Below are 26,789 nucleotides of genomic sequence, written 5' to 3'. Positions count from 1 at the left end.
CTCCAAATCCCACATACATTCTCACCTGCTTCCTTCAATTGTCCAGGCATCTTCAAACATTTGTGCACAAACAGCTCCAGGCCTCTGTCTGCTTGCAGCCCCAGAATGGTACCATTTAATATCGTCACAGAAATAATTGTGGAAGGAATTAAAGGAGTACACCCTGTCATGATGAAACTGGACTAGAGTTGTGCGGGTGAAAGGAAATCTGTCCTTCAACGTGAGATGAAGTGGAAGGTAAAATTTTAGAACGTTTATTTAGATTGTTTCAGACACGGAAGGTGGGGTCAGTGGTTTACAAATTGCCACTTTTGCAGTGTATCGTGTGCTTTGTGCCTTAAATAATGAGTGAATTAATGCAGATTATTATGTAATGGCTGGAGAACAATTTTCTCACTTCTTGAATTGGTATTTGTGACTAGAATGCAGACTGCATGAAGGATTCTGATATCTGGTCACTTTGATGTGAAAAACCATACAACACCAGGTTATAGTCCCAACAGGTTTATTTGGAAGCACTAGCTTTCGGAGCGCTGCTCCTTCATCAGGTGGTTGTGAAGAATAAGATTGTAAGACACAGAATTTATATGTCATGTCAGCCCAGATAATGCATTGAAGGTATGAGCTGCCCTGTCTGTGAGACTGTCTGTGCCACAATGGTCAGACTGATTCTAATCTAAGAAACGGATTTACAGAATCTTACATGGACTCACACAGTATTTGAGCAAAGTAAAATGTATTTCTGCAAGTACAAATACACACCACAAACTTATATGTGTAGGTGTGTTCACGCACACGCACACATACACATACAGGTTTGTGGGGTGAATTTGTACACCAATTGTTAAAGTTCACTTGAGAATGTAACTTTAAAACGTTTTGCGATTTACATATGAAAGAATTGAAACCAACATGGTCATTCTAAAAGATGAGAGACTTAACAACAATCCAGGTCTTTTTCAATATATAATTTCAGTTCCATCATATTGTAAACTTTTGCTGTAAATTCTGTGTCTTACAATCTTATTCTTCACAGTCCCCTGATGCAGGAGCAGCACTCTGAAAGTTAGTGCTTTCAAACAAACCTGTTGGACTATAATCTGGTGATTTTTAACTTTGTACATCCCAGTCCAATACCAGCACATCCAAATCATGGTCACTAATTGCTGTTTTAGCACTCTTCCTCAGTTTCCTGAACTTCCTTCCCACATCAGCAGGAAAACTTCAGAGGTTTGACCATTAGGTTTTAAACTGAAGGCATTATAAAGACTCGTTGCACCAATGCTGGGGGAGGATTTGAACAGGAAAGAGCTGACATGTGGATCGTATGTAACCCCTGAACTGCTGGTAAATGAGTGTAAATGGATGCTCTTAGCACAGTGGCTCTCGCTTTTTTACAATCTCCATGCCAGGCCGCGGTCACATCATTATTCCAAGGCATCACTCTCCTTATCCTTTAATATCCCCTCAGGAATGTGGGGGTTAGGGCAGCACTGATTGCTCATTTCTTGCACTGGAGAAGGTGGGGGAAAGTCACTTTCATGAGCTACTGAAGTCCATGTTCATGTATGTTCACCCACACTGCAGTCAGGGAGGGAGTTCCTGGATTTTGACCCAGAGACGGTGAAGGAACAGAGATTTGTTGTTTCAAGTAACGCGGTTGTGTTGGCTTGGAGGGTAATTCACAGAAGGTCATGTTCCCATGTAACGTCTGCCCTTGTCCTTCCAGTAGGTAGAGCTCACAGGATTGGAATATCTTGCTGAAGAAGCCCTGGGTGAGGAGTTGCAGGGCATCTTGTAGATAGTACATACTGCTGCCAGTCTGCACCCCAAGGGTGAAGGGAGTTAATAACGAAGAGGGTGAATGCTGTCGAGTCTCTGGGGTATTTTTGGAGTTCACTGATCCAGGCCAGTGCTGAGTACATAGAACATTACAGCGCAGTACAGGCTCTTTGGCCCTCAATGTTGCATTGACCTGTGGAACCAATCTGAAGTCCATCAAACCAACACTATTGCATTTTCATCCGTATGTTTATCCAGTGACCATTTAAATGCCCTTAAAGTTGGTGAGTCTACTACTGTTGCAGGCAGTGTGTTCCATGGCCTACAACTCTCTGAGGAAAGAAACTACCTCTGACATCTGTCCTATACCTGTCACCCCTCAATTTAAAGACATGTCCCCTCGTGCTAGCCATCACCATCTGAGGAAAACTTATTTCACCATAATCCTGATTTATGTCTTGTGGATGGAAGAAATGCTCTGTGGGATTCAAGCTGTGAGTCAATTGCCACAGAGTTACCAGCATCTGACCTACTTTAATGACCAGGGCATGTATGGAGGCAGTCCTGTTGAGTTTCTGTGAATGTTGCCATTTATCAACCCAATCCCAAATGTCGCTCACATGCATAAAACCATGCTGACTATCCCTAAACTGTCCTTGCCTCTCCAAATGCATGTAAATCTTATCTCTCAGAGTCCCCTCCAACAACCACTGATGCCAGAGTCACCAGTCAATAGTTCTCAAACTTCTCCTCGCACCCTTTCTAAAAAAAAATAACATTAACCATTGTCCACTTCTCTAGCACCTCACCCATGGCTGTATCTCTGTTCTGGACCCCACACTTTCTTCCTTAGCTTTCAACAACATCCTTGGATATACCTGATCATGTCCTGGGGTTTCATCCACGTTTATATATTTTAAGACCTCCAGCACTTCCTTTTCTTTAATATGGATAAGTGTTCCAAAAATGGCGGCACTAAAACCTATACAACTACAACATGATGACCCAACTCCGATACTCAATGGTCTGAACAGTGAAGGCAAGCATACTAAACACTTTCTTTGCAACCCTGTCTACCTGTCACACAACTTTCAAAGAACTATGTACCTGAATCATAGGTCTCCCTATTCAACACACTCCCCAGGACCCTACCGTTAACTGTATAATCCTACCCTTGTTTGCCTTAGCAAAATGCCTCTTCCTGGGTAATTAGGGATGAGTAAGAAATGTTGGCCAAGTTAGTAATGCCCACATCCCATGAATGAATAAATGGAAATGATTAGGTAAAAACAATGACTGCAGATGCTGGAAACCAGATTCTGGATTAGTGGTGCTGGAAGAGCACAGCAGTTCAGGCAGCATCCGAGGAGCAGGGAAATCGACGTTTCGGGCAAAAGCCCTTCATCAAGCCCTTCCTGATGAAGGGCTTTTGCCCAAAACGTCCATTTTACTGCTCCTCAGATGCTGCCTGAACTGCTGTGCTCTTCCAGCACCACTAATCCAGAAAATGGAAATGATTGACCATGTTAAGCTTCAGACAGGAAGCCACAGGAACCTGACCTGCTTTGTGCCAGGATTTCGGCATCTCTATTCTCTGCCCCGAACGCCTGTTGAATTATAATATTTATATCACCTCTCCTCACTTTTCCTTCCAAATTTCATCAATTCGTCTGTAATATATCTGTCCGTTTCACTAGTTTGCTTGTGTCTAGGGAGGGAAATCTAGGTTTTAACCCACTGAAGGAACAGTGATATATTTCTAAGTCAGCATGTTGAGCAGCTATCTATCTGTTGCCCTTGTCCTTTTACATGGAAGTAGTCATGGATTTGGAAGGTGCTGTCCAAGGGTCTTTGGTGAATTCCTGCAGCGCATCTTGGAATTGGTATACACTTACACATGTAAGCTTACTAGTTATCTGGGAAAAGTTAAATGATTAAAACCTGCTCCATCTCCTGTGTAATTACTAAATTAAATTAACCCGCCCATCTCATATCCTTCCCACCTGACATCATACACACCAACCCACTTGGCTCACTACTGTCCATCGCCCTACGAGCATCCAACATCCCCACCTACCTGCAGAATTCAGCCATTGCTATTGAAAAAGGGATCACTTGTTACAAGAGAAGTATGCAACTTTACATTCCTTCCCTCCTGGTTGTCACCTCTCAGTTTTGCTATCATTCTATTCAATCTTTGCAACTTTACCAGTGACTCTGTAACTTTGTCATCTTACGGAGATTAAAACTTGTTCCCAGTCCTCCAAGGATGGATAAGCCAAAGATGGATACAAGTACAATATGGTTCCAATGATGCTGGAAATGCTGAAAATACTCCACAGGTCTAGCAGCATGTGGGGATATAGAATCAGAGTTCACTTTCATGTCGTGGTATTTCTTCAAAATTGGAAGAAGTTAGAAATGTACTGTAGATTGTGGCATTTAAGAGGATTTCATTTTATTGACACCAAAATGCATGTTTAGGCTCTCACATGGTGTATAAATCAACTCGATATTTGATCCGCTAATAAACACATGTTTTGGTCAATATTGACATTAGTTGATCTTTATCTTTCAGCTCAGAAACACAGATCGTGTTTAGGGTTGTACTTCCCTTATAAATCAATGTATGGCATCAATCAGGCCAGGGGGTTGATGATGGAGTTGATAAAGCATGGCGCTGGAAAAAGCACAGCAGGTTAGGCAGCATCCGAGAAGCAAGAGAGTCAATGTTTCACCCAATCCTGAAGAAGGGTTGTGCCAGAAACGTCGACTCTTCTCCTCAGATGCTGCCTGACCTGCTGTGCTTTCCTAGCACCACGCTTTATCAACTCTGAGTCTCCAGCATCTGCAGTCCTTACTTTTTCCCGGGTAGGTGATGTCGAACATCAATAGGAATGTACGACACAGAACAGGTAGCACGTGATGATAAATGAATCTTCCTACGTAAGGAGGTTCAAACCTAGTATCAAGCTAAACATGACATCTGATAACTTCTCAAATAGAACTGTGATCTATGAACACATTGCTTTTACTATATTCTTTCATGGTATGTGGGTATCACTGGCAAGGTCAGCATTTATTGCCCATCCCTGAATACCCTTAAACTGAATAGAGTTCTTGGCTATTTCAGAGAGAACCACATTGCTGTGGATCTGCAGTCAAACGCAAGCCAGGTAAGGGTGGCAGATTTCCTTCCCTATAGGGAATTAGCGAACCAGCTATGTTTTTATGATTAATTCTAGTTCATGACACTATTACTGAAATAGCTTTCAATTTCAAATGTATCAATCTCATTTGAATTCCACCAACGACCATATTAGGCATTAAACCTATGTCTCAAGAGCAGGAGTCTACCCTCAGGATATCTACCCCTGTGATAATACCACAATGCCACCTTCCACTTATTGTTGGCTAAGTACTGACGTGACAAAGGAAGAAGGAGGGATCCACCCTGAAGCAAATGCTCCAGACAAAATATGTCATGTGAAAGCAGCCTCTGGACTCATCTTCAGAACAGTGTACAATAGATGAGTGAGTCTTCCAAAGTGATAAAAAATGTTACATGTACATTATGTAAGGTATATGACAAATATAAAGTTTTTGGATGACTGGATTTTGAACTAGTGGTATATGGGATTTGGTGTATGTGAAAAGGATTATTAATTAACTTGTAAGCATTTCCATAGCCATATTGATTAATTTTTATAAAGCAGTCTGAAAGAAGTAATTTTTGGGATTAATGGGAACTTGTTTTCATTAGAAGAGCTGCTACAAGCAAGTAAAGTAAACAGAAGTGAATTAGGCCTGTTGATTGCAAAGTTCTGGACAATTGATTTTTTTGTTGGCTCAGGGGAAGTACAGATTGCTTGGAAAATGCTTTTGGATTTCATTTTGGCAATTTCATAGTTGTCTTGGAACATAGAACATAAACAGTACAGCACAGTCCAGGACCTTTGGCCCTTGATGTTGTGTCAATCTTTTATCTTATTGTAGGATGAAACTAACGTACATACTCTTCATTTTACTATCATCCATGTGCCTATCCAAGAGTTGCTTAAATGTCCCTATGTATTTGACTCTACTACCACCACTGGCAGTGCATTCCACTCACCCACCACTCTCTGTGTAAAGAACCTACCTCTGACATCTCTCCATACCCTTCCTCCAATCACCTTAAAATTATGCCCCCTCGTGTTAGACATTTCCGCCTTCAGACAAAAGTCTCTGTTCATTCTATCTATGCCTCATCTTGTACTCCGCTATCAAATCACCTTTCATCCTTCTTCACTCCAATGAGAAAAGCCTTAGCTCCCTTGATCTTTCTTCATAAGATATGCCCTCCAGTCCAGGCAACATCCTGGTAAATCTCCTCTGCACCCTCTGTAAATCTTCCACATCCTTCCTATAATGAGGTGACCAGAACTGAACACAATATTCCAAGTGTGGTCTAACCAGGCCTCTACAGAGTTGCAGCATAATCTTGTGGCTCTTGGAGTCAATCCTCCTGCTAATGAAAGCCAACACACCATACGCCTTCTTAACAACCCTATCATCCTGGGTGGTAACTGTCATGGACCAGGGCAGACACCCTCAAAACATTTCAGACCCCACCTTTGCCAGCTGTTTCAAGCAGGTGTAAAACAGTTATTCCAGGAGAAATGCCACAGGTCAAACCACTTAGTTTTAAACAAAACAATTTATTTACAGGATTACTGAATGAAACTCAAGCAATAGAAAACAATACAGAATAACATCCTATGTGAAATAGATTATCTCAACTTAATGATGCTGTTCCAAATACTTGCAACAATCCCCTTAAACACCTCTTGGCACATACAATAAAATCAAACACAGGGTCTTACAGGAGAGGAGTCATATAGAGAGCACCAACCTGGACCTGCTTCTTTGAGTTCAGCAGTTTTTCCACACTACCTCTAAAATCCAAACCACACCAGAGAAAGGCTGAGCTGGGAGCACTGGCAACTCCCCTTTCATTGTACAAGTGTTCTTTTTTTTAAACACACTTGAAAGCCTTCTGCATGAGGCAGTATCTGTTAGCAATTATCAAATTGGCCCTAAAACCCTTCAACCTCCAGACTTTTCAGAGTCTGTGTCATTTACGACCTCTCTGAAAAAAAAAGTCAAGGACTGGATAACCTTGTTAAAGGAGGAGCTTCATCACACAACTTTGAGGGATCTGTGGATGTGGACCCCAAGATCCCTCTGTTCCTCCACTCTGCCAAGAATCCTGACTTTAACCCTGCTCTGCATTCAAATTTGACCTTCCAATATGAATCACTTCACAGTTTTCGAGGTTGAGCTTCATCTGCCCAGCTCTGCATCCTGTCCCATTGCAACCCACAACAGCCCTCCACACTATCCACAACTCCACTCACCTTCGTGTCATTGGCAAACTTACTAACCCACCCTTCCACTTCCTCATCCAAGCCACTTATAAAAATCACAAAGAGCAGAGGTCCAAGAACAGATTCCTGCAGAACACTACTGGTCACCAATCTCCAGGCTGAATAGTTTCCATCTACTACCTCTGTCTTCTATGGACCAGCGAATTCTGTATCAAGAGAGACAAGTTTCCCTGTATCCAATGCCTCCTTTCTGTCTGAATGAGCCTATCATGGGCATCTTTATCAAAAGCCTTGCTAAATTCCATGTACACTGCATCTATTGCTCTACATTCATCAATATGTTTTGTCACACCCTCAAATAATTCAATAAGGTTTGTGAGGCAGGACCTGCCTCTCAGAACGCCATGCTGACTATCTCAAATCAAAATATAGTTTTCCAAGTAATCATAAATCCTGTCTCTCAGAATCCTCTCCAGTAATTTGCCCACCACATACATAATACTGACTGGTCTGTGATTCCCAGGATTATCCTTATTCCCTTTCTTGAACAAGGGAATCACATTCTCCACCCTCCAATCATCTGGCACTATTCCCGTTGACACTGAAGACACAAAGATCAAAGCCAAAGGCACAGTAGAAATCTCTCCCCTTGCTTGCTGTAGTAACCTAAGGTATATCCCAGCTGGCCCAGGGGTTTTATCTATCCTCATGTTTTCCAAAGTTTTCAGTACATCATCCTTCTTAACATCATATCAGTCTGTTTAATGCTGTCCTCAGAAACATCAAGGTCCCTCTCAGTAGTGAATACTGAAACAAAGTATACAATAAGGACCTCCTCTACTTCCTCTGACTCCAGGCACACGGTTCCTCCACTATCCCTGATCGGCCCTACCTTCACGCTTGCAATCCTCTTATTCCTCACATAAGTATAAAATACCTTAGGGTTTTCCTTAATCTGACCCATTAAAGCTTTCTCATGTCCCCTTCTAGCTCTCCTAAACCCATTCTTCAGTTCCTTCCTGGCTACCTTGTAACCCTCTAGAGCCCTGTCTGATCATTGCCACCTCAACCTTAAATAAGCTTCATTCTTCCTCTTGACTAGATGTTCTACATCCCTTGTCACTCAAGGTTCTTTCACCCTACTATCCCTTCCTTGCCTCCGTGGGACAAACCTGTTCAGCACTTTTAGCAAGAGCTCCCTAAACAACGTCCACATTTCTGTTTTGCATTTTCCTGAGAACATTTGTTTCCAATCTAGGCGACCCAGTTCCTGCTTAATAGCATTGTAATTCCCCCTCCTCCAATTAAATACTTGCCGTATCGTCTGCTCCTATTCCCCTCCATGAGTATAGTAAAGGTCAGGGAGTTGTGATTGAAATGCTGTCCCCTGAGATCTGACACCTGGCATGGTTTGTTGCCTAGCACCAAATCCAATATGGCCTCCCCTCTAGTCGACCTATCTACATATTGCATCAGGAACCCTTTCTGGACACACCTGACAAAAACTGCTCCATCCAAACTATTGGAACTAAGGAGGTTCAAATCAATATGAGGGAAGTTAAAGTCACCCATGACAACAACCCTGTTACTTCTGCACCTTTCCACAATCTGCCTCCCAATCTGCTCCTCGGTGTTTCTGTTGCTATTGAGGTACCTGTAGAAAACTCCCAATAAAGTAACTGCTCCTTTCCTGTTTCTGACTTCCACCCATACTGACCCAGCAGATAAACCCTCCTCAATGACCTCCCTTTCTGCAGCTGTTACACTATCTCTGATTAGCAATGCCACTCCTGCACCTCTTTTACCTCCCTTGTCTTTCCTTTTGAACCATCTAAACCCTTGAACATTCAATAACTATTCCAGCCCATGTAACATCCAAGTCTCTGTAATGGCCACAACATCATAGTCCAAGTACTAATCCATGTTCTAAGTTCATCACCCTTATCCCTAACATTTCTCGCATTAAAATAGACACACTTCAACCTTTCACACTGACTGCAACTTTGCCCTGTTAAGTGCCTATCCCTCCTCACAGACTCTCTGCACGCTGTATTTGCCTGTTCACCAGCTACCCCATCCTCTGATCCGTAGCTCCATTTCCCAACTCCCTGCCAATCCAGTTTAAACTCTCCCGAAGTTCTCTAGCAAACCTCCTGCCCAGGATATTGGTGCCCCTCCTCTTTGTACAGGTCCCATCTTCTCCAGAAGGTATCCCAATGATCCACATATCTGAATCCTCCCTCCTACACCAGCCCTGTAGCCATATGTTCATCTGCACTTGCTCTCTGTTCCTGGCCTCACTAGCCCGTCACACTGGTAGCAATCCTGTGATTACTACTCTGCTCATTCTGCCTTTTAGTTTCCAACCTATACTCACTTTTCAGGTCCTCATCCCTTTCCCTATCTTTGTCAGTTGATAGCGATGTGTACCAATAACTTCTGGCTGCTCTCCCTCCCCCTTAAGAATCCTGTAGACTCGATCAGAGACATCCCTGACTCTTGACTGAAGTTTGTTGTGTAAGACAGTTGGTCCTAAAGAAAGGAAAAAATAGAAATACTAACAAATAGGTTACTTCGATGTAGGGAGTTTGGTTTTAGTTAAAACTTTGAAGCTGAGAAAGTCTATGTTCAGTTTTATGAAGGTGTGAAGACTCAAGAAACAGGCAATTAGATTTTCCAAACTGTGGGTTGAAACCACAGGTGTGTTCAGCTGGCTGTGTGAGAAAGAAGGAATTCTATCTGGTGTTTGAATATTATAAAGAAGTGCTGCTGGGATTATAGTATTGCAGTTTTCTATATGCTTCAGAATCTTTAAACTTGTGTTAAGTGAAAATAGTTGCTTTATTCTACCTGATTTTCATTTCTTCTGGATACTTCTGTTTCTTATTCAAAGATTTAGCAGTTGACGTATACTGAATCTACTGCAATTAAGGAATGAATTGGGAATGATGGTGGGAGATTAAAGGGAAGGTCTGTAATAAGGTGGAAGCTTGGAGATGGCAAATGTCATAAGTTTAAATGGTGCAAGGCCAAAGGGAGCATGAATGGGAGACGTGTCCGGGGAAGATGTGAACGGCAGAAAGATAAATGACTGTTGATCAAAAAGAAAAGCAAAATTAAAAGCAAAAGCTGCACAGAGCATGAGATCACTTTGGGGTTATTGCAATGTAGAGCCCAGAAGGCTTTAAAATGCCCATACAAATGCTGACATCTTGTTCCTTGAGCTTGTGTTGAGCTTCACTGGACAGAGATGTCAATGTGAGAGCAAAGTGGGGAATTAGAATGGCAGGCCACTGGACATTTGAGATCATGCTTGCAGACTGCATGGATGTACGTTGCGAGTAGATTATTCAGTCCACCTGTGGAGACCACACTGTGAGCAGCAGTTATATTATATTCCTTGAAAACATTATCCCACAAATCATTGTGAGCAGCTGGAAAAAGTATTTGGGGCCTTGGATAGTGAGAAAAGAGAAGGTAGAAAAGAAAGTGCTATATTTCCCATATTTAAATAGAACAGTGTCATGAAAAAGAGTTGGAATATTGGAGATGGTAGAGAAGTGGAGCAGGGCATTATGGAGGGAATGATATCATTTGAACATTGAGAGGGTGAGGAAGATTTGTTAAGTAGCAGCACTATGCTAAAGGTGAAGGATAATCCATTGTAAACAGAGGTTGGTGGAGTAAAGATGAGAATAAGGGGAACTGTATTACATTGCTGGGAATGGCAGGGGAGGTGAGAACAATAGATTAGACAGATGGCCTTTCAGCCATACTGAGGGACAGTGTTTATACTTAAAAAAACTGAGTTGTTTCTTTGATGTTTTTACAACGTTATTCACCCATGCCATTACTTTTAGCTCTAGCTTACTCTGTCAGTGAATGCAGTTTGAACATTTATTTCTGAGAAGTATGTGGCCTATCTATTTCTCTAAATAAAATGTACCAGACCGCAACTGTCTGTTTTGTCATTGTATTTATCTAGTAGCGATATTCAGCCCCCTCTTCAAATATATCATACGAAAAATCCATCAGTTCTATCTTAGTTTCAGGGTGGTTTTATCTTCACACATGACTTAAGAGTTACTCAATTTAGTTCAACTTTGAGATAGGTTGTATATGTACATAGTGACCTCACTTTAAATCAAGGATGCCACCATTAAAAATTCTGATCTTATGTGAAACAACTTTAAGCAAGACATGCTTTCCCACATGAAGCTGTGTTAAAGCCAAAGTTAGATTCATTCAGAAACACTTTGCCTCTTAAAGGTTGAAATACTGTGCCTTATGTGGGCTGCACTGTGTATTCCTGGCTGAAATGACTGAAACAAAACACAGGAAGTTTCAATGATGAAATCAGTTTTCTTGATTGAAGAGCACTCTATAAAGAAATTTGAAGTATAGCTCCATATCTATTGTGCCTGCATTGGTAAAATACTGCAGAGTAAAAGGCAGCAGATAATTATCTTTTCAAATTAAGTTCACAACAGCACCTCTATTAGTGCAGGTACAAACACAGAGAATTCTTTAAAGAAAAGTTTAAAATGAAGTTTACTTCATTCACTGAGCAGAGAACAATTCAGAAAAACGATCTTAACTGTGGGACTCATACAATGGTACCATCTTTCACAGCACAACGAGGGGGCATTGCGGATGATGTAATGAGCTGAGAGGCACAATAATGCACGACATGACATGAAGTAAGGGAAGTTAAAATGATAAATAGGGACGTTAAAATGATAAATAGCTCTTTAAATGACAAAAAAGGTCCAAAAACAGAAACAACTTTAGAGAGAATTCATTCAAAAGGGAAAGACTTAAAGGTTCCCTGTAAATGTATTGTAACTCCATATTGCAATATGGCACCTGAAATACTGAACTACAGAAGTGTGGAGGAATCGTGGTCCCCAGAGAATTGTGAACGGACAGAAGCAGGTAAAACACAAGAATTAGATTGGTCACTGATTTTATATCTAAATGATGGGGGCAAACAGCTGTAAAGAAGTCTGCGGAGATAGAATCGAAATCTTTCACCCAGAAATGCATAAATGACTGGGTTTAAACAGCAGTGTACAAACGTCAAGGATTCAGTTACTTGCTGGGCAATCAGTAGATGTATTCGGAACTCACAGCCTGTTAAAACATTCTGTTCTCTCAATGACTCCAGCAACATCACAACATTGTACGGTGTCCAAAATACAAAAAACACAATGACAACAGTAAATATAAGTTTTATAGCCCTGTGTTTCTTATAGCTCCTGTTTTTATGCAGGGTTTGAATTATTCTTGTATAACAGAAAACTATAAAAGCTAATGGAACACAAAAACCCAAAACAATGGTTTTGAAAAGGATAAAAAGTTTCCAATTTGAAACATTGTCCTGTGGAAAGAAAGAATGGCAAACAAATCTTTCCCCAACTCTTTCAATTTTGTTAAATATCATTGTGGGAAATGAGGCAACCAAAGCTACACACCACATCACTACACTTGAAATGATCCCATTTCGAACAGTCCTAGTCCTGACCGAAAATACAGCGTGAACAATTGCAAGGTAGCGGTCTACAGTTATCAAGATTATGAACATTGTGCCACCATTGTAGCCAAGCTCATAAGCAGCAGAAACAATCTTGCAAAAGGCTTCTCCAAAAATCCATTGATTTGCAGCAGAATATGCCCAGAAAGGAAGTGTGCTCACAAACAGCAAGTCACACAATGATAAATTGAAAAGATAAATGTCTGTCAATTTCGTAAGACGTCTATGTTTTAAAACAGCCCACAACACAAGTGTGTTCCCTAGTAGACCAAAGAGAAACACGAGGGAGTACAGGACTGGTAGGAAGGTTGCACCAAAAACATTTGCAGATCCCATATCACATGGAGCATACTGTTCGTCGTAATTGTAGTCACTGAACGTGCTGAACAGATTTTCAGTTGTGTTCATCCTGTGATCCATCTTTCCATAAACTAGAGGGAAACAAAGAGCAGTAAGTGACAGTTATCACTGAATTAGTTCAAAGGCAGTTGAGGTTTCAGAGCGATGTAACTATTTGGTGAATCTTCAATTCGTCCTGGCTAGTAACAGTGATAACCAGGAATTTGATGTTTCAATATATTTTAGTTAGAAAGGCCAACGCACTGAAATGGGACAATTCATTCATAACATTAATAATGTTCATTAATTAATGAGTTCTTTCAAAAACTTCCAGACAAATAAAATCAAAATAAAGTTACTTACAAGCAATACTTAATTTCCTTTCAGACAGGCAATTATATATTCTCTCAATATCCACACAAATGATTGCCGGAGCACTAAATGCTGCAGTATTTCACTAGAAAGATGATATTGGTTTAAAATGACAACGAGGAAGTGTAACATTTCCTGTCTGACTGATTTGCCAATCACCTTAAAATGTTTACCCTCTTGTTATGAAACCCCTCTCAGCCACTAAAAAAAAAATTCTTTTTATTTCAACCTCTTTTATCCTGTCATGATTTTGAATAGCATCACCTTCTCTGATTTAATGAGGACAGGACAGCTTCCCTAATCTATCCAAATGACTGTAGATGCCCATCCCTGAACCATGAGGTTGCCTACCCTCAGTTCCCACCTCCACTCCAATTTTAAAGCCATCAAATCCACCCAAAGATGTTCAGTTCCAACGATGGCTGAAGTCACATTTCCAATTGGTTTGAATAGCTTCTTGGCTTTGTTCTCGCTGATTCCATTTGCAAAGCCCCAGATCCCAAGTAGTTGCTTTGTTCAACTGTCCAATCAGTACCTTCTGAAACTAGCCAAAAGAGAATTGTTTGGCTGCTTCAGTCTAACGGAGCTGAACTATGGGTGTGACCCTTCAAGCATGGAGACCAAGCTGAGATACAACTAGAGGAGCAACACTTACACACTAAAAGAGTCAATAACCTGGTACGTACACAAAGGAACATTTTGGATAAAGTTGCCACAGTCCCAGAGGACTACAGGACTACTTTCTCAATAGAGAGGGAGAGAGGATGGGTGGTGAGTTTAACTTCAGGGTCACTATACCTTGAGCAAGATTCAGAAAGCAGGACTGCCATGATAACCTCAGCCAGACACTGTTGGTGTCACTCTGAATTTTATCCCAGCCATCCAGCTAACTGAGCTAACTGACCCCCAATATTTAGGGGAACTATTCAGCCGGTATTATGGGAAAAGTTCTACCAAAGAGTTGTCATAGGTACAGTGCACCAAATGGCCTTCACCTGTGCTGAATGATTCTGTCAAACATTGGATCGGCTAAAATTTATACTCTTATTGTGTAATCAATCTAGTAAAATAAAAGATCCAATCGGGCCGATTTGAACTTTATCCTTCAGCCTAAAGGGAGCAGTTGAAATCAATTTGGCCAAATTTAGTAGCTCCAACTCAATTGTGATCTGCTCCTGTACTGTGGACTAGGTGATCCAGTGTGCTCTTGTATATCAAATCCTTTCCCTACATGTGACGAAATCAATGTGTTTTCTCTGGTACTGTGGGTGACAGGAGCAATAGGTTTCATCCTGTAATCTGACCCATCCTTTGTTATTCATGAAGATCTGCTACATTCCAGGCAATAAACACTAGGTTTATATTGGCTTATCTGGCCTTGGGCATTAACTTTGTTAGGAAATTGAAAGTTAAATAAAATTCAATAGGCTATATGAAACTGGGTGTGTCATAGAGTCATAGAGATGTACAGCATGGAAACAGACCCTTCAGTCCAACCTGTCCATGCTGACCAGATATCCCAACCCAATCTATTCCCACCTGCCAGCACCCGGCCCATATCCCTCCAAACCCTCCCTATTCATATACCCATCCAAATACCTTTTAAATGTTGCAATTGTACCAGCCTCCACCACTTCCTCTTGCAGCTCATTCCATACATGTACCACCCTCTGCGTGAAAAGGCTGCCCCTTAGGTCTCTTTTATATCTTTCCCCTCTCACCCTAAACCTATGCTACCCCAGGGAAAAGACTTTGTCTATTTATGCTATCCATGCTCCTCATAATTTTGTTAACCTCTGTAAGGTCACCCCTCAGCCTCCGACGCTCCAGGAAAAACAGCCCTAAACTGTTCAACCTTTCCCTATAGCTCAAATCCTCCAACTCTGACAACATCCTTGTAAATCTTTTCTGAACCCTTTCAAGTTTCACAATATCTTTCCGATAGGAAGGAGACCAGAATTGCACACAATATTCCAACAGTGGCCTAACCAATGTCCTGGACAGCTACAGTATGACCTCCCAACTCCTGTATTCAATACTCTGACCAATAAAGGAAAACATACCAAACGCCTTCTTCACTATCCTATCTACCTGCAACTCGTGTCTCGGGGTGCTGTTTCGCTTTCTTTATTTGTTGCATATCTTCTCACATTCCCTCCATGACCAACAATATACAGAGGAACCTCGATTATCCGGCATTCGATTAACTGTATCTTGGATTATCCGGACTAGATTGCAAGGTCCCAATGCTTAGCTAACAATGTTATCCGGCATTCAATTATCCGAACAAATTACTGCCCGCCCATGTCCTTTGGATAATCGAGGTTCCTGTGTAGACAGGGTGATTACACAGGCATTTGACATGCTTGCCTTCATTGCTCAGTCATTTGAGTATAGGCATTGGGAAGTTGAAACTTTATTGCTGGAACAGCACAGCAGGTCAGGCAGCATCCAGGGAACAGGAGATTCGACGTTTCGGGCACAGGCCCTTCTTCAGGAATGAGCAGAGAGTGTTCAGCAGGAGAAGATAAAAGGTAGGGAGGAGGGACTAGGAGGAGGGGCGTTGGAAATGTGATAGGTGGAAAGAGGTCAAGGTGAGGGTGATAGGTCGGAGTAGGATGGAGGCGGAGAGGTCAAGAAGAAGACTGCAGGTCAGGAAGGCGGTGCCGGGCTGGAGGGATTTGGCTGAGACAAGGTGGGGGGAGGGGGGATGAAGAAACTGGTGAAGTCCAAGTTCATCCCCTGTGGTTGGAGGGTTCCCAGTCGGAAGATAAGATGCTCCTCCTCCGACCGTCGCGTTGTTGTGGTTTGGCGGTGGATGAGTCCAATGATCTGCATATCCTCGGTGGAGTGGGAGGGGGAGTTGAAATGCTGTGCTACAGGGTGGTTGGGTTGGTTCGTCCGGGTGGCCCAGAGGTGCTCTCTGAATCACTCCGCAAGTAGGCGGCCTGTCTCCCCAATATAGAGGAGGCCACACCGACTGCAGCAGATGCAGTAGATGATGTGGGTGGAGGTGCAGGTGAATCTGTGGTGGATATGGAAGTTTCCTTTGGGGCCTTGGAGAGAAGTGAGGGGGGAGGTGTGGGCGCAAGTGTTGCACCTCCTGCGGTTGCAAGGGAAGGTGCCGGGAGTGGAGGTTAGGTCGGTGGGGGGTGTGGATCTGACAAGGGAGTCGCGGAGGGAGTGGTCTCTACGGAAAGCTGATAGGGGAGGGGAGGGAAATATATCCTTGGTGCTGGGGTCTGTTTGGAGGTGGCGGAAGTGACGGCGGATGATGCGCTGTACATGGAGATTGGTGGGGTGGTAGGTGAGGACCAGTGGGGTTCTGTCCTGGTGGCGGTTGGAGGGGCGGGGCTCAAGGGCGGAGGAGCGGGAAGTGGAGGAGATGCGGTGGAGGGCACCGTCGACCACGTCGGGGGGGAAATTGCGGTCCTTGAAGAAGGAGGCCATCTGGGTTGTACGTATTTTGAACTGGTCCTCCTGGGAGCAGATGCGGCGGAGACGAAGGAATTGGGAGAATGGGAATGTCATGCTGAATTTGCATAGGACATTGCTGAGGCTGCTTCTGGAATACTGTGCCCAGTTCTGGTCACCCAGTTATAGGAAGGATTTTACTCAGCTGGAAAGGGTTCAGAAGAGATTTACCAGGACGTTGCCAGTTATGGAAGGTTTGAGTTATAAAGAAAGGCTGGATAGGCTGGGACATTTTTCACTGGAAGAAAAGAGTTTGAGAGGTGACATTATAGAAGGTCATAAAATCAGGAGGGGTAAATATAGAGTTAATGGTAGTTGTATTTTCCATAGGGTGAATTTCAAGATTAGGGGGCACATATTTAAGGTGAGAGGAGAGAGATTTTCAAAAGATATGAGGGAAATTCTTTTACACAGTGCGGTTCACATGTAGAATGAACGTCCTGAGGAAGTGGCAAATGTGGGTACAGTTACAAATTTAAAATATTTTTGGGTAGGTACATGAATAGGAAAGGTTTGCCAGGATATGGGCCAGGAGCAGGCAGGTGGGACCAGTTCAGTTTGGGATTATGGTTGGCACGGACTGGCTGGACCACAAGTTGTCTGTTTCTGTGCTGTATGACTCAATGACTCAATCTTCAAACATTTGTGTACAAACTGCTCCATGTCTCTATCCACTTGCAGCCCCAGACTGGTACCATTTAATATCATCAGAGAAATAATTGTGGAAGGAATTAAAGGAGTACACCCAGTCACGATGAAATTGGACTAGAGTTGTGTGGGTGAAAAGAAACCTGTCCTTCAAAGTGAGAAGAAGTTGAAGGTAAAACTTTAGAACCTTTATTTAAAATGTATCAGACACGGAAGGTGGGGTCAGTGGTTTACAATTTACCACTTTTGCAGCGTATGGTATGCTTTGTGCCTTAAATAATGAATGAATTAATGCAGATTATTATGTTATGGTGGGAGAATTAATTATCTCACTCCTCTGAATTGGTCTTTATAACTAGAATGCAGACTGCATGAAGGATTTGGATATTGGTCACTTTGAGTAATTGCTGTTTTAGCACTCTTCCTCAGTTTCCTCAACTTCCTTCCCACATCAGCAGGAAAACTTCAGAGGGTGACCATTTGAAGGTTTTTAACTGAGCATTATAAAGACTCATTGCACCAATACTGGGGGAGGATTTGAACAGGAAAGAGCTGACATGTGGATTGTATGTAACCCCTGAACTGCCGGTAAATGGGTGTAAATGGATGCCCGTTAGCATAGTGGCTCTCGCTTTTTACAATCTCCATGCCAGGTCATGGTCACATCATTATTCCAAGGCAGAACTCTCCTTATTATTTAATATCCCCTCAGGAATGTGGGGGTTAGGGCAGCATTGATTGCTCATTTCTTGCACTGGAGAAGGTGGGGGAAAATGACTTTCATGAGCTACTGAAGTCCATGTTCATGTATGTTCACTCACACTACTGTTAGGAATGAGTTCCAGGATTTTGACCCAGAGACTGTGAAGGAACAGAGATTTATTGTTTCAAGTAACATTATTGTGTTGGCTTGGAGGGTAATTCACAGAAGGTCATGTTCCCATGTAACGTCTGCTCTTGTCCTTCCAGTAGGTAGAGCTCACAGGATTGGAATATCTTGCTGAAGAAGCCCTGGGTGAGGAGTTGCAGGGCATCTTGTAGATGGTACATAGTGCTGCCAGTCTGCACCCCAAAGGGTGAATGCTGTCGAGTCTCTGGGGTATTTTTGGAGTTCACTGATCCAGGCCAGTGCAGAGTATTTCACCACAATCCTGCCCTGTGTCTTGTAGCTGGGAGAAAGGCTCTGGGGGATTCAGGATGTGAGTTAATTGCCACCAAATTGCCAGCATCTGACCTACTTAATGGCTTGAGCATTTACGGAGCCAGTCCTGTTGAATTTCTGGTCAATGATGATCCCCAAGGTGTTGGTGGTCAGGAATTCAGTATGGCAATGGCATTCAATGCCAAGAAGAGGTGGGTAGATTCACTCTGTTGCTGGCAATTGTTATTGTTCAACATGTGCGTGTGTGAATGTTGCCAGCGATTAGCCCAATCTTTAATGGTAGCTCACATCTCACTGCCTGCACGCACAAACAGCTTCAGTGTCTGAGGAGTTGTGGATGACGCTGAGCATTCTGTAATGAACAGCTCACATTCTCTATGGTGGAGGCAAGATCATTGATGAAAGAGCTGAAGATTGTTGTGCCTAGGGTTCTACCCGGAGGACTTCCAGCAACAATAAGGTGCGATATCTTCCTCAGTAACAACTTTGTGATTTTTGTACTCAGTATGACTAGTCCATGGAGGGTCATTGATTTATCCCCATTGGCCTCTGTTGTAGAGACTTAGAGTTTTACAGATGGAAACAGATCCTTCCATGAGATTTATCTACCTTTATCCAATGTGTTCATCTCAACCAGGTTTCCCAAACTAAATCAATCCCATTTACTAGCATTTGGCCCAAATCCCTCTAAACCATTCCTATTTATGAACCTGTCCAAATGTCTTTTTTAATGCTGTAACTATACCAGCATCGCTGTGGTTCTGTTCGCCGAGCTAGAAGTTTTTGTTGCAAACGTTTCGTCCCCTCTCTAGGTGACATCCTCAGTGCTTGGGAGCCTCCTGTGAAGCGCTTCTATGGTGTTTCCTCCGGCATTTATAGTGGCCTGTCCCTGCCGCTTCCGGTTGTCAGTTTCAGCTGTCCGCTGTAGTGGCCGGTATATTGGGTCCAGGTCTATGTGTTTGTTGATGGAGTTTGTGGATGAGTGCCATGCTTCTAGGAATTCCCTGGCTGTTCTTTGTTTGGCTTGCCCTGTAATGGTAGTGTTGTCCCAGTCAAATTCATGTTGCTTGTCGTCTGCGTGTGTGGCTACTAGGGATAGCTGGTCGTGTCGTTTCGTGGCTAGTTGGTGTTCATGGATATGGATCGTTAGCTGTCTTCCTGTTTGTCCTATATAGTGTTTTGTGCAGTCCTTGCATTGGCACATCGACCTGGACCCAATATACCGGCCACTACAGCGGACAGCTGAAACTGACAACCGGAAGCGGCAGGGACAGGCCATTATAAATGCCGGAGGAAACACCACAGAAGCGCTTCACAGGAGGCTCCCAAGCACTGAGGATGTCACCTAGACAGGGGACGAAACGTTTGCAACAAAAACTTCCAGCTCGGCGAACAGAACCACAGCAACGAGCACCCGAGCTACAAATCTTCTCACAAACTTTGTATACCAGCATCTTCCACTTCCTCTGGCACTTCACTCCACATACGAACCACCCTCTGTGTGAAAGAATTGCCCCTCAGGTCCCTTTTAAATCTCTCTCCTCTCACCTTAAAGCCATCCCCCCTAATCTTGAAGTCCTCCATCCTAGGAAAAAGATACCCTACCACTAAACCTATCTATAGCCCTCATGATCTTATAAACTTTGAAAAGGTCATGCCTCAATCTCCTACACTCCAGTGGGAAAATTCCCAGCCTATCCAACTTTCCTGTATAACTCAAACCTTCCATACTCGGGCACATCCAGGTAAATCTCTTCTGAACCCTCTCCAGCTTAATAAACTCCTTCCTATAACAGGGGACCAGAACTGGACGCAGTACTCCAGAAGAGGCCTCACCAATATCCTGTACAAGCTCAACATGACATCCCAACTCCTGTACACAAAGGTCTGAGCTATGAAGGCAAGCGTGCTAAACACCTTCTTAACCACCCCATCTACCTGTGACACAAACTTCAAAGTATTATGTGCCTGAACCCCTGGGCCCCTCTGTTCTACAATACTGCCCAAGGCCCTACCATTAATTGTGTAAGTCTAACCCTGGTTTGTTATACCAAAATGCAATACCTCGTATTTATCCAGATTGAACTCCATCTTCCTTTTTTCAGCCCATTGACCTATTGGATCAAGGTCCCTTTGTAATCTTAGAAAACCTTCTTCACTGTCTTCTATGATGTCCTCCACAAACTTACTAACCATGCCTTCTGTATTCTCATACAAATCATTATCTTCATTTCTTTTGGGCACTTCTGTATCCTCATTAAAATCATATCTTCGGCAATGCATTATTGTGCTCCCGATGACTGAAAGAAAGATCCATCAAAGCGAGAGAAATAAAAGGAAAAAAAAAGAAATAAAAACGAACAGGAGTGTCAGACATCATAAAAAAATGGAGTGTCACATATCCTGTTAAGAAGGAAAAAGAGTAGTGTTCCATGGTTACGTCCATGCCCAGGTGTCTCTGGAGAAGGAGCACGCAGTGTCTACCAACACCTTCAAGCTGTTCAGGGAGAGGTGGGCACACTGCAGGGAGTGGAGTGCATTATTTCCCCCTCCAACTCTGTTTGGATTTAATCCCTGCCCTCCCCTTCACTGTTTTGATCACACAGCATTACCTTTTGATGTGAAGGGCACTGCTTGTCACTGGCCACCCTGGTGTTTCCTTTCTTCCTGGTGGTGGAAACTGAACAAAGATGTGCATACCTGTCGTCTTTCACTGTGTCTCACACCGGCACACATTCAACATGGCTGCTGGGGAAAATATAATCGCAAGAAAAGAAAGAAGAAAAAAGATATAAAAGGTGAGTGTTCCGTGATTACGTCAGAGCCCGGGTGTCCCTGGAGAAGGAGTACGCAGTGTCTACCAACACCCTTGAGCTGTTCAGGGAGAGGTGGGCACCAGAGGGAGTGAAGTGCTTTATTTCCCCCTCCAACTCCATTTTGATTTACCCCTGCCTTCTCCTTCATTTTTTTAACCTCTGAGAACTGCTTGTCACTGGCCACTCGGATTTTCCCTTTCTTCCTGGTGGTGGGATACAAATAAAGATTTAAACACCTGTTGTTCTTCACCTACACCTGTACACACATGACATGGGTGCTGGGGAAAAATAAGCACGACTTCAGTCAGGAGGTTGTGTGGGTTAAAAAAAAGGGGAGTGAGGTGGGAGGGATGGGTGGTGTCCTGGGTTGCCAGGAGTGTATGTGTTATACACACTGTTTTATTGTTCAGTTTATCAAACTGTTTGTATGTGATTGCGTTCACTGTTTTCTCTTTGATATGATAAGATGGGATTCGAGGTTCATCCTCATTTCCCTGCGAGCTGGTTGTACGGTGGGGTTTGGGGTCTGGCTTTGCTGCTCCTTTGCTCCTTTGCTGCTCCTTGGTTGTACGGTGGGGTTTGGGGTCTGGCTTTGCTGCTCCTTTCCACTGTAAATTGCTGTTTCTGTTCTACGGCTGTTCATGATAACTGTTTGTTTGCGATTTGTACTGGTTAATAAAATAAAACAAAATATAAGAAGTGAGTGTCAGAGATACTGGTACCTGACTCTGAATGAGGCAGTACTAAAGTCAAGGTCAGTTCTTGTGTAAATAAAGGGAGACTTGCTGATAGAATTCTGGTCTCTGTGGAGTTATTTCAGAGAATCTTCTGGAAGTGGCAGGTTCAACAGTAGATGACTTGAAATCTTAGACTAAAACTAAACTGAGTGAGTTAGCAGATAAATTGAAGGCAGAAATAAAAGCAGGATCTCATAAGGATGGGAGGCTTCAATTGAGAAAAAGATGAAAATGAAACAATGTGAATTAGAAAAGAAAAGTAGAAGACAAGAGACTTGGAGTTAAGAAAACTGGAAATTGAGAAGGAGGGAAAAGATAACAAAGGTAATAGAAATATATTTTTTAAAAATTTGAACTTGAGAAAAGATAGGGAAGTTAAAGAATATGAGTTGGCTATGAGACAGCTTAGAGCAAATAAGGATAGAAGAGATGGTTTTAGAGATAGATTGAAGGACACTAACATAATAAAGGAGCAAGATTAGAACCAAAAAGTTAATTTGATTCAATTTTAATAACTCTGGACATAAAAAAGTCAATTGCTTAGAATAAACTATAAGGGGAGAGATGGCTTAGAAGAGTCGTGAAAATTCTTTCTCAAGTACTGTACTGACATGGTGAATCAGACTACTTGACGTTCTGAGTATTTTATCTCTTAAGGCATGGTATTTTCATAGCTTTAAAATGACCAAATAAAGATATGAGAGTTTGGATATGGGCTAAATGCTGGCAAATCGGACTAGATCAGTTTAGGATATCTGGTTGGCATGGACGAGTGGGGCCAAAGGGTTTGCTTCTGTGCTGTACATCTCCATGATTCTATGTCAATTAAGCGACAGGGTGAATAGCGCAGTTGTAGTGGGATTCATGAAACAAATTCCTACAAAAGGAATTGGTCTTTTTGGAAATAACCTGGCAGCTTCAAGAATGTTAGCCTCACCAAGGATGGGGAAACAATCAATGAAAGCTAAAAGAAACAATGTTAGAACAGGATTATTCTGGGTTGGTTAGTGACTGTGTCTTAGCTAGATCTCAGGCCCATTGAGTTAGACAGGAAGAAAAGGAGACTATAAAACAGGGAGGTGATCTCAGTACTGTAAAGGAAGATTGTTGGAATTAACCCCTGTTTCAAATCTTTACAATTATGTTACATGGGACAGAAACTATTGTTTACCATTTGGTGTAATAAATGCTGGTTAAAATCAAATTTATACATTGCATTTATATTTCAGTGAAAAACCACCTTGTTAAAACTGCAAAAAAGACTGAAAATTATCTGTTATGTCAATGTTAGTCTGGGATGTGACTTGTTCAGGAATAACATCGGCTGGGATCATAACAAGGCATCTGTAAGTTAATGGATCCAAATTTATGCAATGTATAAATTTGATTTTAACCAGCATTTATTACACAAAATGGTAAACAATAGTTTCTGTCCCATGTAACATAATTGTAAAGATTTGAAACAGGGGTTAATTCCAACAATCTTCCTTTACAGTACTGAGATCACCTCCCTGTTTTATAGTCTCCTTTTCTTCCTGTCTAACTCAATGGGCCTGAGATCTAGCTAAGACACAGTCACTAACCAACCCAGAATAATCCTGTTCTAACATTGTTTCTTTTAGCTTTCATTGATTGTTTCCCCATCCTTGGTGAGGCTAACATTCTTGAAGCTGCCAGGTTATTTCCAAAAAGACCAATTCCTTTTGTAGGAATTTGTTTCATGAATCCCACTACAACTGCGCTATTCACTCTGAGCTGATCAAAGATTGGAGCAGCTGCTGTATGAAATGAATATATCTTGTGTTGTGATAGAAGACCAAGGTTGCTCAGAATCTCTACAGTGTGGAAAGGGGCCATTTGGCCCATCATATCTGTACCAACCTTCCAAAGAGCAGCCCACCCAGCCCTTTACCGTGTCCTCACATTTGGTATGGCAAATCCACATGGCCTGCATGTCTTCAGATGATGGGACGTAACTGGAGCACCCAACGGAACCCCATGCAGGAACAGGGAGAACGTGCAAGCTTCACACAGACAGTCGCCCAAGGCTGGAATTTAACCCTGGCCTCTGGCACTGGAAAGCGACAGTGCTTACCACAGAGCCACCATGCCACCCTAAGAGGTGAATGGTCAATGGAGTGCAAACCTTCATGAATTGTGGCAATGCAAGTACTGCCCTGCTCAATGTTTTATGTGGTTTTAATCATCAAATTGTGGGCTGTTATAGGTACACCAACCGTCATCACTGTTCAAGCAATTCAGAGCATCTGGTTCGATGGATGCAGAGGAAGGTGATTTATTGTAGAGGGACGATTCAGAAACTGAAAGCTCCACATTAGACCCAGCATCGGAGCCTTACCATAGGGACCATGCCAAAGAAACCCAACATGAATCGATGGACTCTTCATGTGTAATCAACTAGGTAAAAACAATGACTGCAGATGCTGGAAACCAGATTCTGGATTAGTGGTGCTGGAAGAGCACAGCTTTTGCCCGAAACATCAATTTCGAAGCTCCTTGGATGCTGCCTGAACTGCTGTGCTCTTCCAGCACCACTAATCCAGAATCTTCATGTGTAATGCTGAAGACAATGGATTTAATGGTTTTGAAAATGTTATAATTGTGGTTCAAATTATCTTTGTACAATTATTTCATAAAATAAAACATGACGGACTCATTTAATTTGATGACCCATTATTTCTTTTAAAATTTTTCTGGTGGCCAATTGCACCAACACTGGAGGTTCATATTTTGCAAGCTGTGTATAAGGCAAGCTCCATTTTCGAAGGATTTTTCAAAGCTTCAGAAGTTGACATTTTGGCTTGTGAGGGTAAAGTGATGACTGCAGATGCTGGAGATCAGAGTCGAGAGTGTGGTGCTAGAAAAGCACAACAGCTCAGGCAGCGTCTGAGGAGCAGGAGAGTCTATGTTTTGAGCATAAGCCCTTCATCAACTGTCTGACCTGCTGTGCTTTTCCAGCACCACATTCCCACAATCTACTGTCACAGCTTTTAAGAAATGAAATGGGAATGATGATGGGGGAAATAAGGGAAGGTCTGTGATAAGGTGGGAGATGGGAGCTAGCAAATGTCAAAAGATTAAATGGTGCAAGGCCAAAGGGAGCAGGAATGGAAGAAGTGATGTAACAAGAGGAGATGTGAATGGTAGAAAGATGAATGACTGCCATTCCAAAAGAAAAACAAGTTCAAAGCAAAAACTGCTAACAGCATGGGGCAAATTTGATTTTATTTATTATTGTCACATGTACCTGGGTACAGTGAAAAGTTTTGTGTGTGGTATAGGCAGATCATGCCATACAAAGTGCATCAGGGTATATAACAGAGTGACGAACACAAGATTACGGCAGGACAGAAGATACATAAATGGCAAGATCAACATTAAATTTAATATTTGAGAGGTCCATTCAGAAGTTTGATAACAGCAGGGAAGAAGCTGTTGTTGAATCTGTTCGTCCATGAGTTCAAGCTTTTGCAACTTGACGAAAGAATTTGGAAGAGTTTCTAACTGGGATAGAGAGGGGTCTTTGATGATGGGGTCTGAGGCACTGAGAGGTATACATGGAGTCAATGGATGAAAGATTGGTTTATGTGATGGATTGGGCTGTATTCACAACTCTCTGTAGTTTCTTCCAGTCCTGGGCAGAGCAGTTGTCGCACCAAGTCATGATGCATCTAGATTGAATGGTACATCTATGAAAATCGATGAGTCTTTATGGTCACGTCAAATTTCCTCTGCCTTCTGAGGAAATAGTGGCATTGTGCTTTCTTGACCATCAATCAGCATGGGCGGACCAGGGCAGATTATTGGTGAACATGGCTCAGTTAGAACTTGATGCTTTCAACCATCTCCACATCAGCCACCACCAATGTACACAGGAGTTCCCCCTGCACCTTGCTTCCTGAAGTCAATGACCAGCTCTTTCCATTTTTTGACATTGAGGGAAAGATTGTTATCTTTGCACCATTTCACCGAACATTCTTATCTCTCCTGTCTTCTGCATCATTATTGTTCGAGATCCGGCCTACAATAGTGAAGTCATCAGCAAACTTGTAGATGGAGTAAGGATGAAATTTAACACACAGTTGTGAGTGTACAGGGAGTACAGAGTAAGGGGCTGATTATACACCTTGTGGGCCCTCACTGGGTTGAGATCTCGAAAATCATGATTTTAATGTGAAACAACATTATGAAAACATGCTTTCCCATAGGAATCAATGTTAAAGTCAGAGTTAAGTGCGTGCAGAACATCTTTGCTTCAAAATGCTGATACAAACGTTGAAATACGGTGCCATGTATGGGCAGCACTGTGTTGTTATGACACGGTGGTGAACCCTTTTGTTAATTAAACCAAACACCCAGAAAAGCTCACCTCGCCTCATAATCTGTTAAAGTATGAGTGACAGAGAACTCCCAAATTCCACTATTTAAAGAGAATAATATCAACTCACTTTTTTGCTCTAAAAGTGAATATTACATAATAACTATTCACAACTCTAAGCCCCCCTTTCTCTTAACTGCTGATTATCTGCCTCCAAC

The 26,789-nt window shown here is 42.4% G+C and overlaps 1 protein-coding gene and 1 long non-coding RNA gene across 2 annotated transcripts; one reads left to right on the top strand and one right to left on the bottom strand.

Annotated features, from left to right (window-relative positions):
* The first annotated feature begins 59 nt into the window (after positions 1 to 59).
* LOC122564482 (uncharacterized) lies at positions 60 to 24,896 on the top strand. The gene is made up of 3 exons (XR_015752778.1): positions 60 to 237; positions 17,551 to 17,689; positions 24,460 to 24,896. It is a non-coding gene; the product is annotated as an uncharacterized LOC122564482 (long non-coding RNA).
* On the bottom strand, positions 11,517 to 13,465 carry LOC122564479 (C-C chemokine receptor type 4-like). The gene is made up of 2 exons (XM_043719433.2): positions 13,387 to 13,465; positions 11,517 to 13,115 (listed from the first exon to the last, which is right to left on the bottom strand). Exon 2 carries the CDS (start codon positions 13,102 to 13,104, stop codon positions 12,031 to 12,033), a length of 1,074 nt encoding a protein of 357 aa, XP_043575368.2. The 5' UTR covers positions 13,105 to 13,115; positions 13,387 to 13,465; the 3' UTR covers positions 11,517 to 12,030.
* Positions 24,897 to 26,789: the final 1,893 nt, after the last annotated feature.

This window comes from Chiloscyllium plagiosum, unplaced genomic scaffold (assembly GCF_037043375.1).
Source record: "Chiloscyllium plagiosum isolate Xiang-an unplaced genomic scaffold, Cpla_swu_hap1 HiC_scaffold_34, whole genome shotgun sequence".
In the NCBI taxonomy this organism is placed as follows: Eukaryota; Metazoa; Chordata; class Chondrichthyes; order Orectolobiformes; family Hemiscylliidae; genus Chiloscyllium; species Chiloscyllium plagiosum.
The sequence above is the reverse complement of the archived record's forward strand: the minus strand, read 5'-3'. Positions and strand labels throughout refer to the sequence as shown.

What these genes read in the sequence shown, in the direction of transcription:
- LOC122564479 (XM_043719433.2), bottom strand. Translation starts at nt 13,104, where the DNA reads ATGGATCACAGGATGAACACAACTGAAAATCTGTTCAGCACGTTCAGT.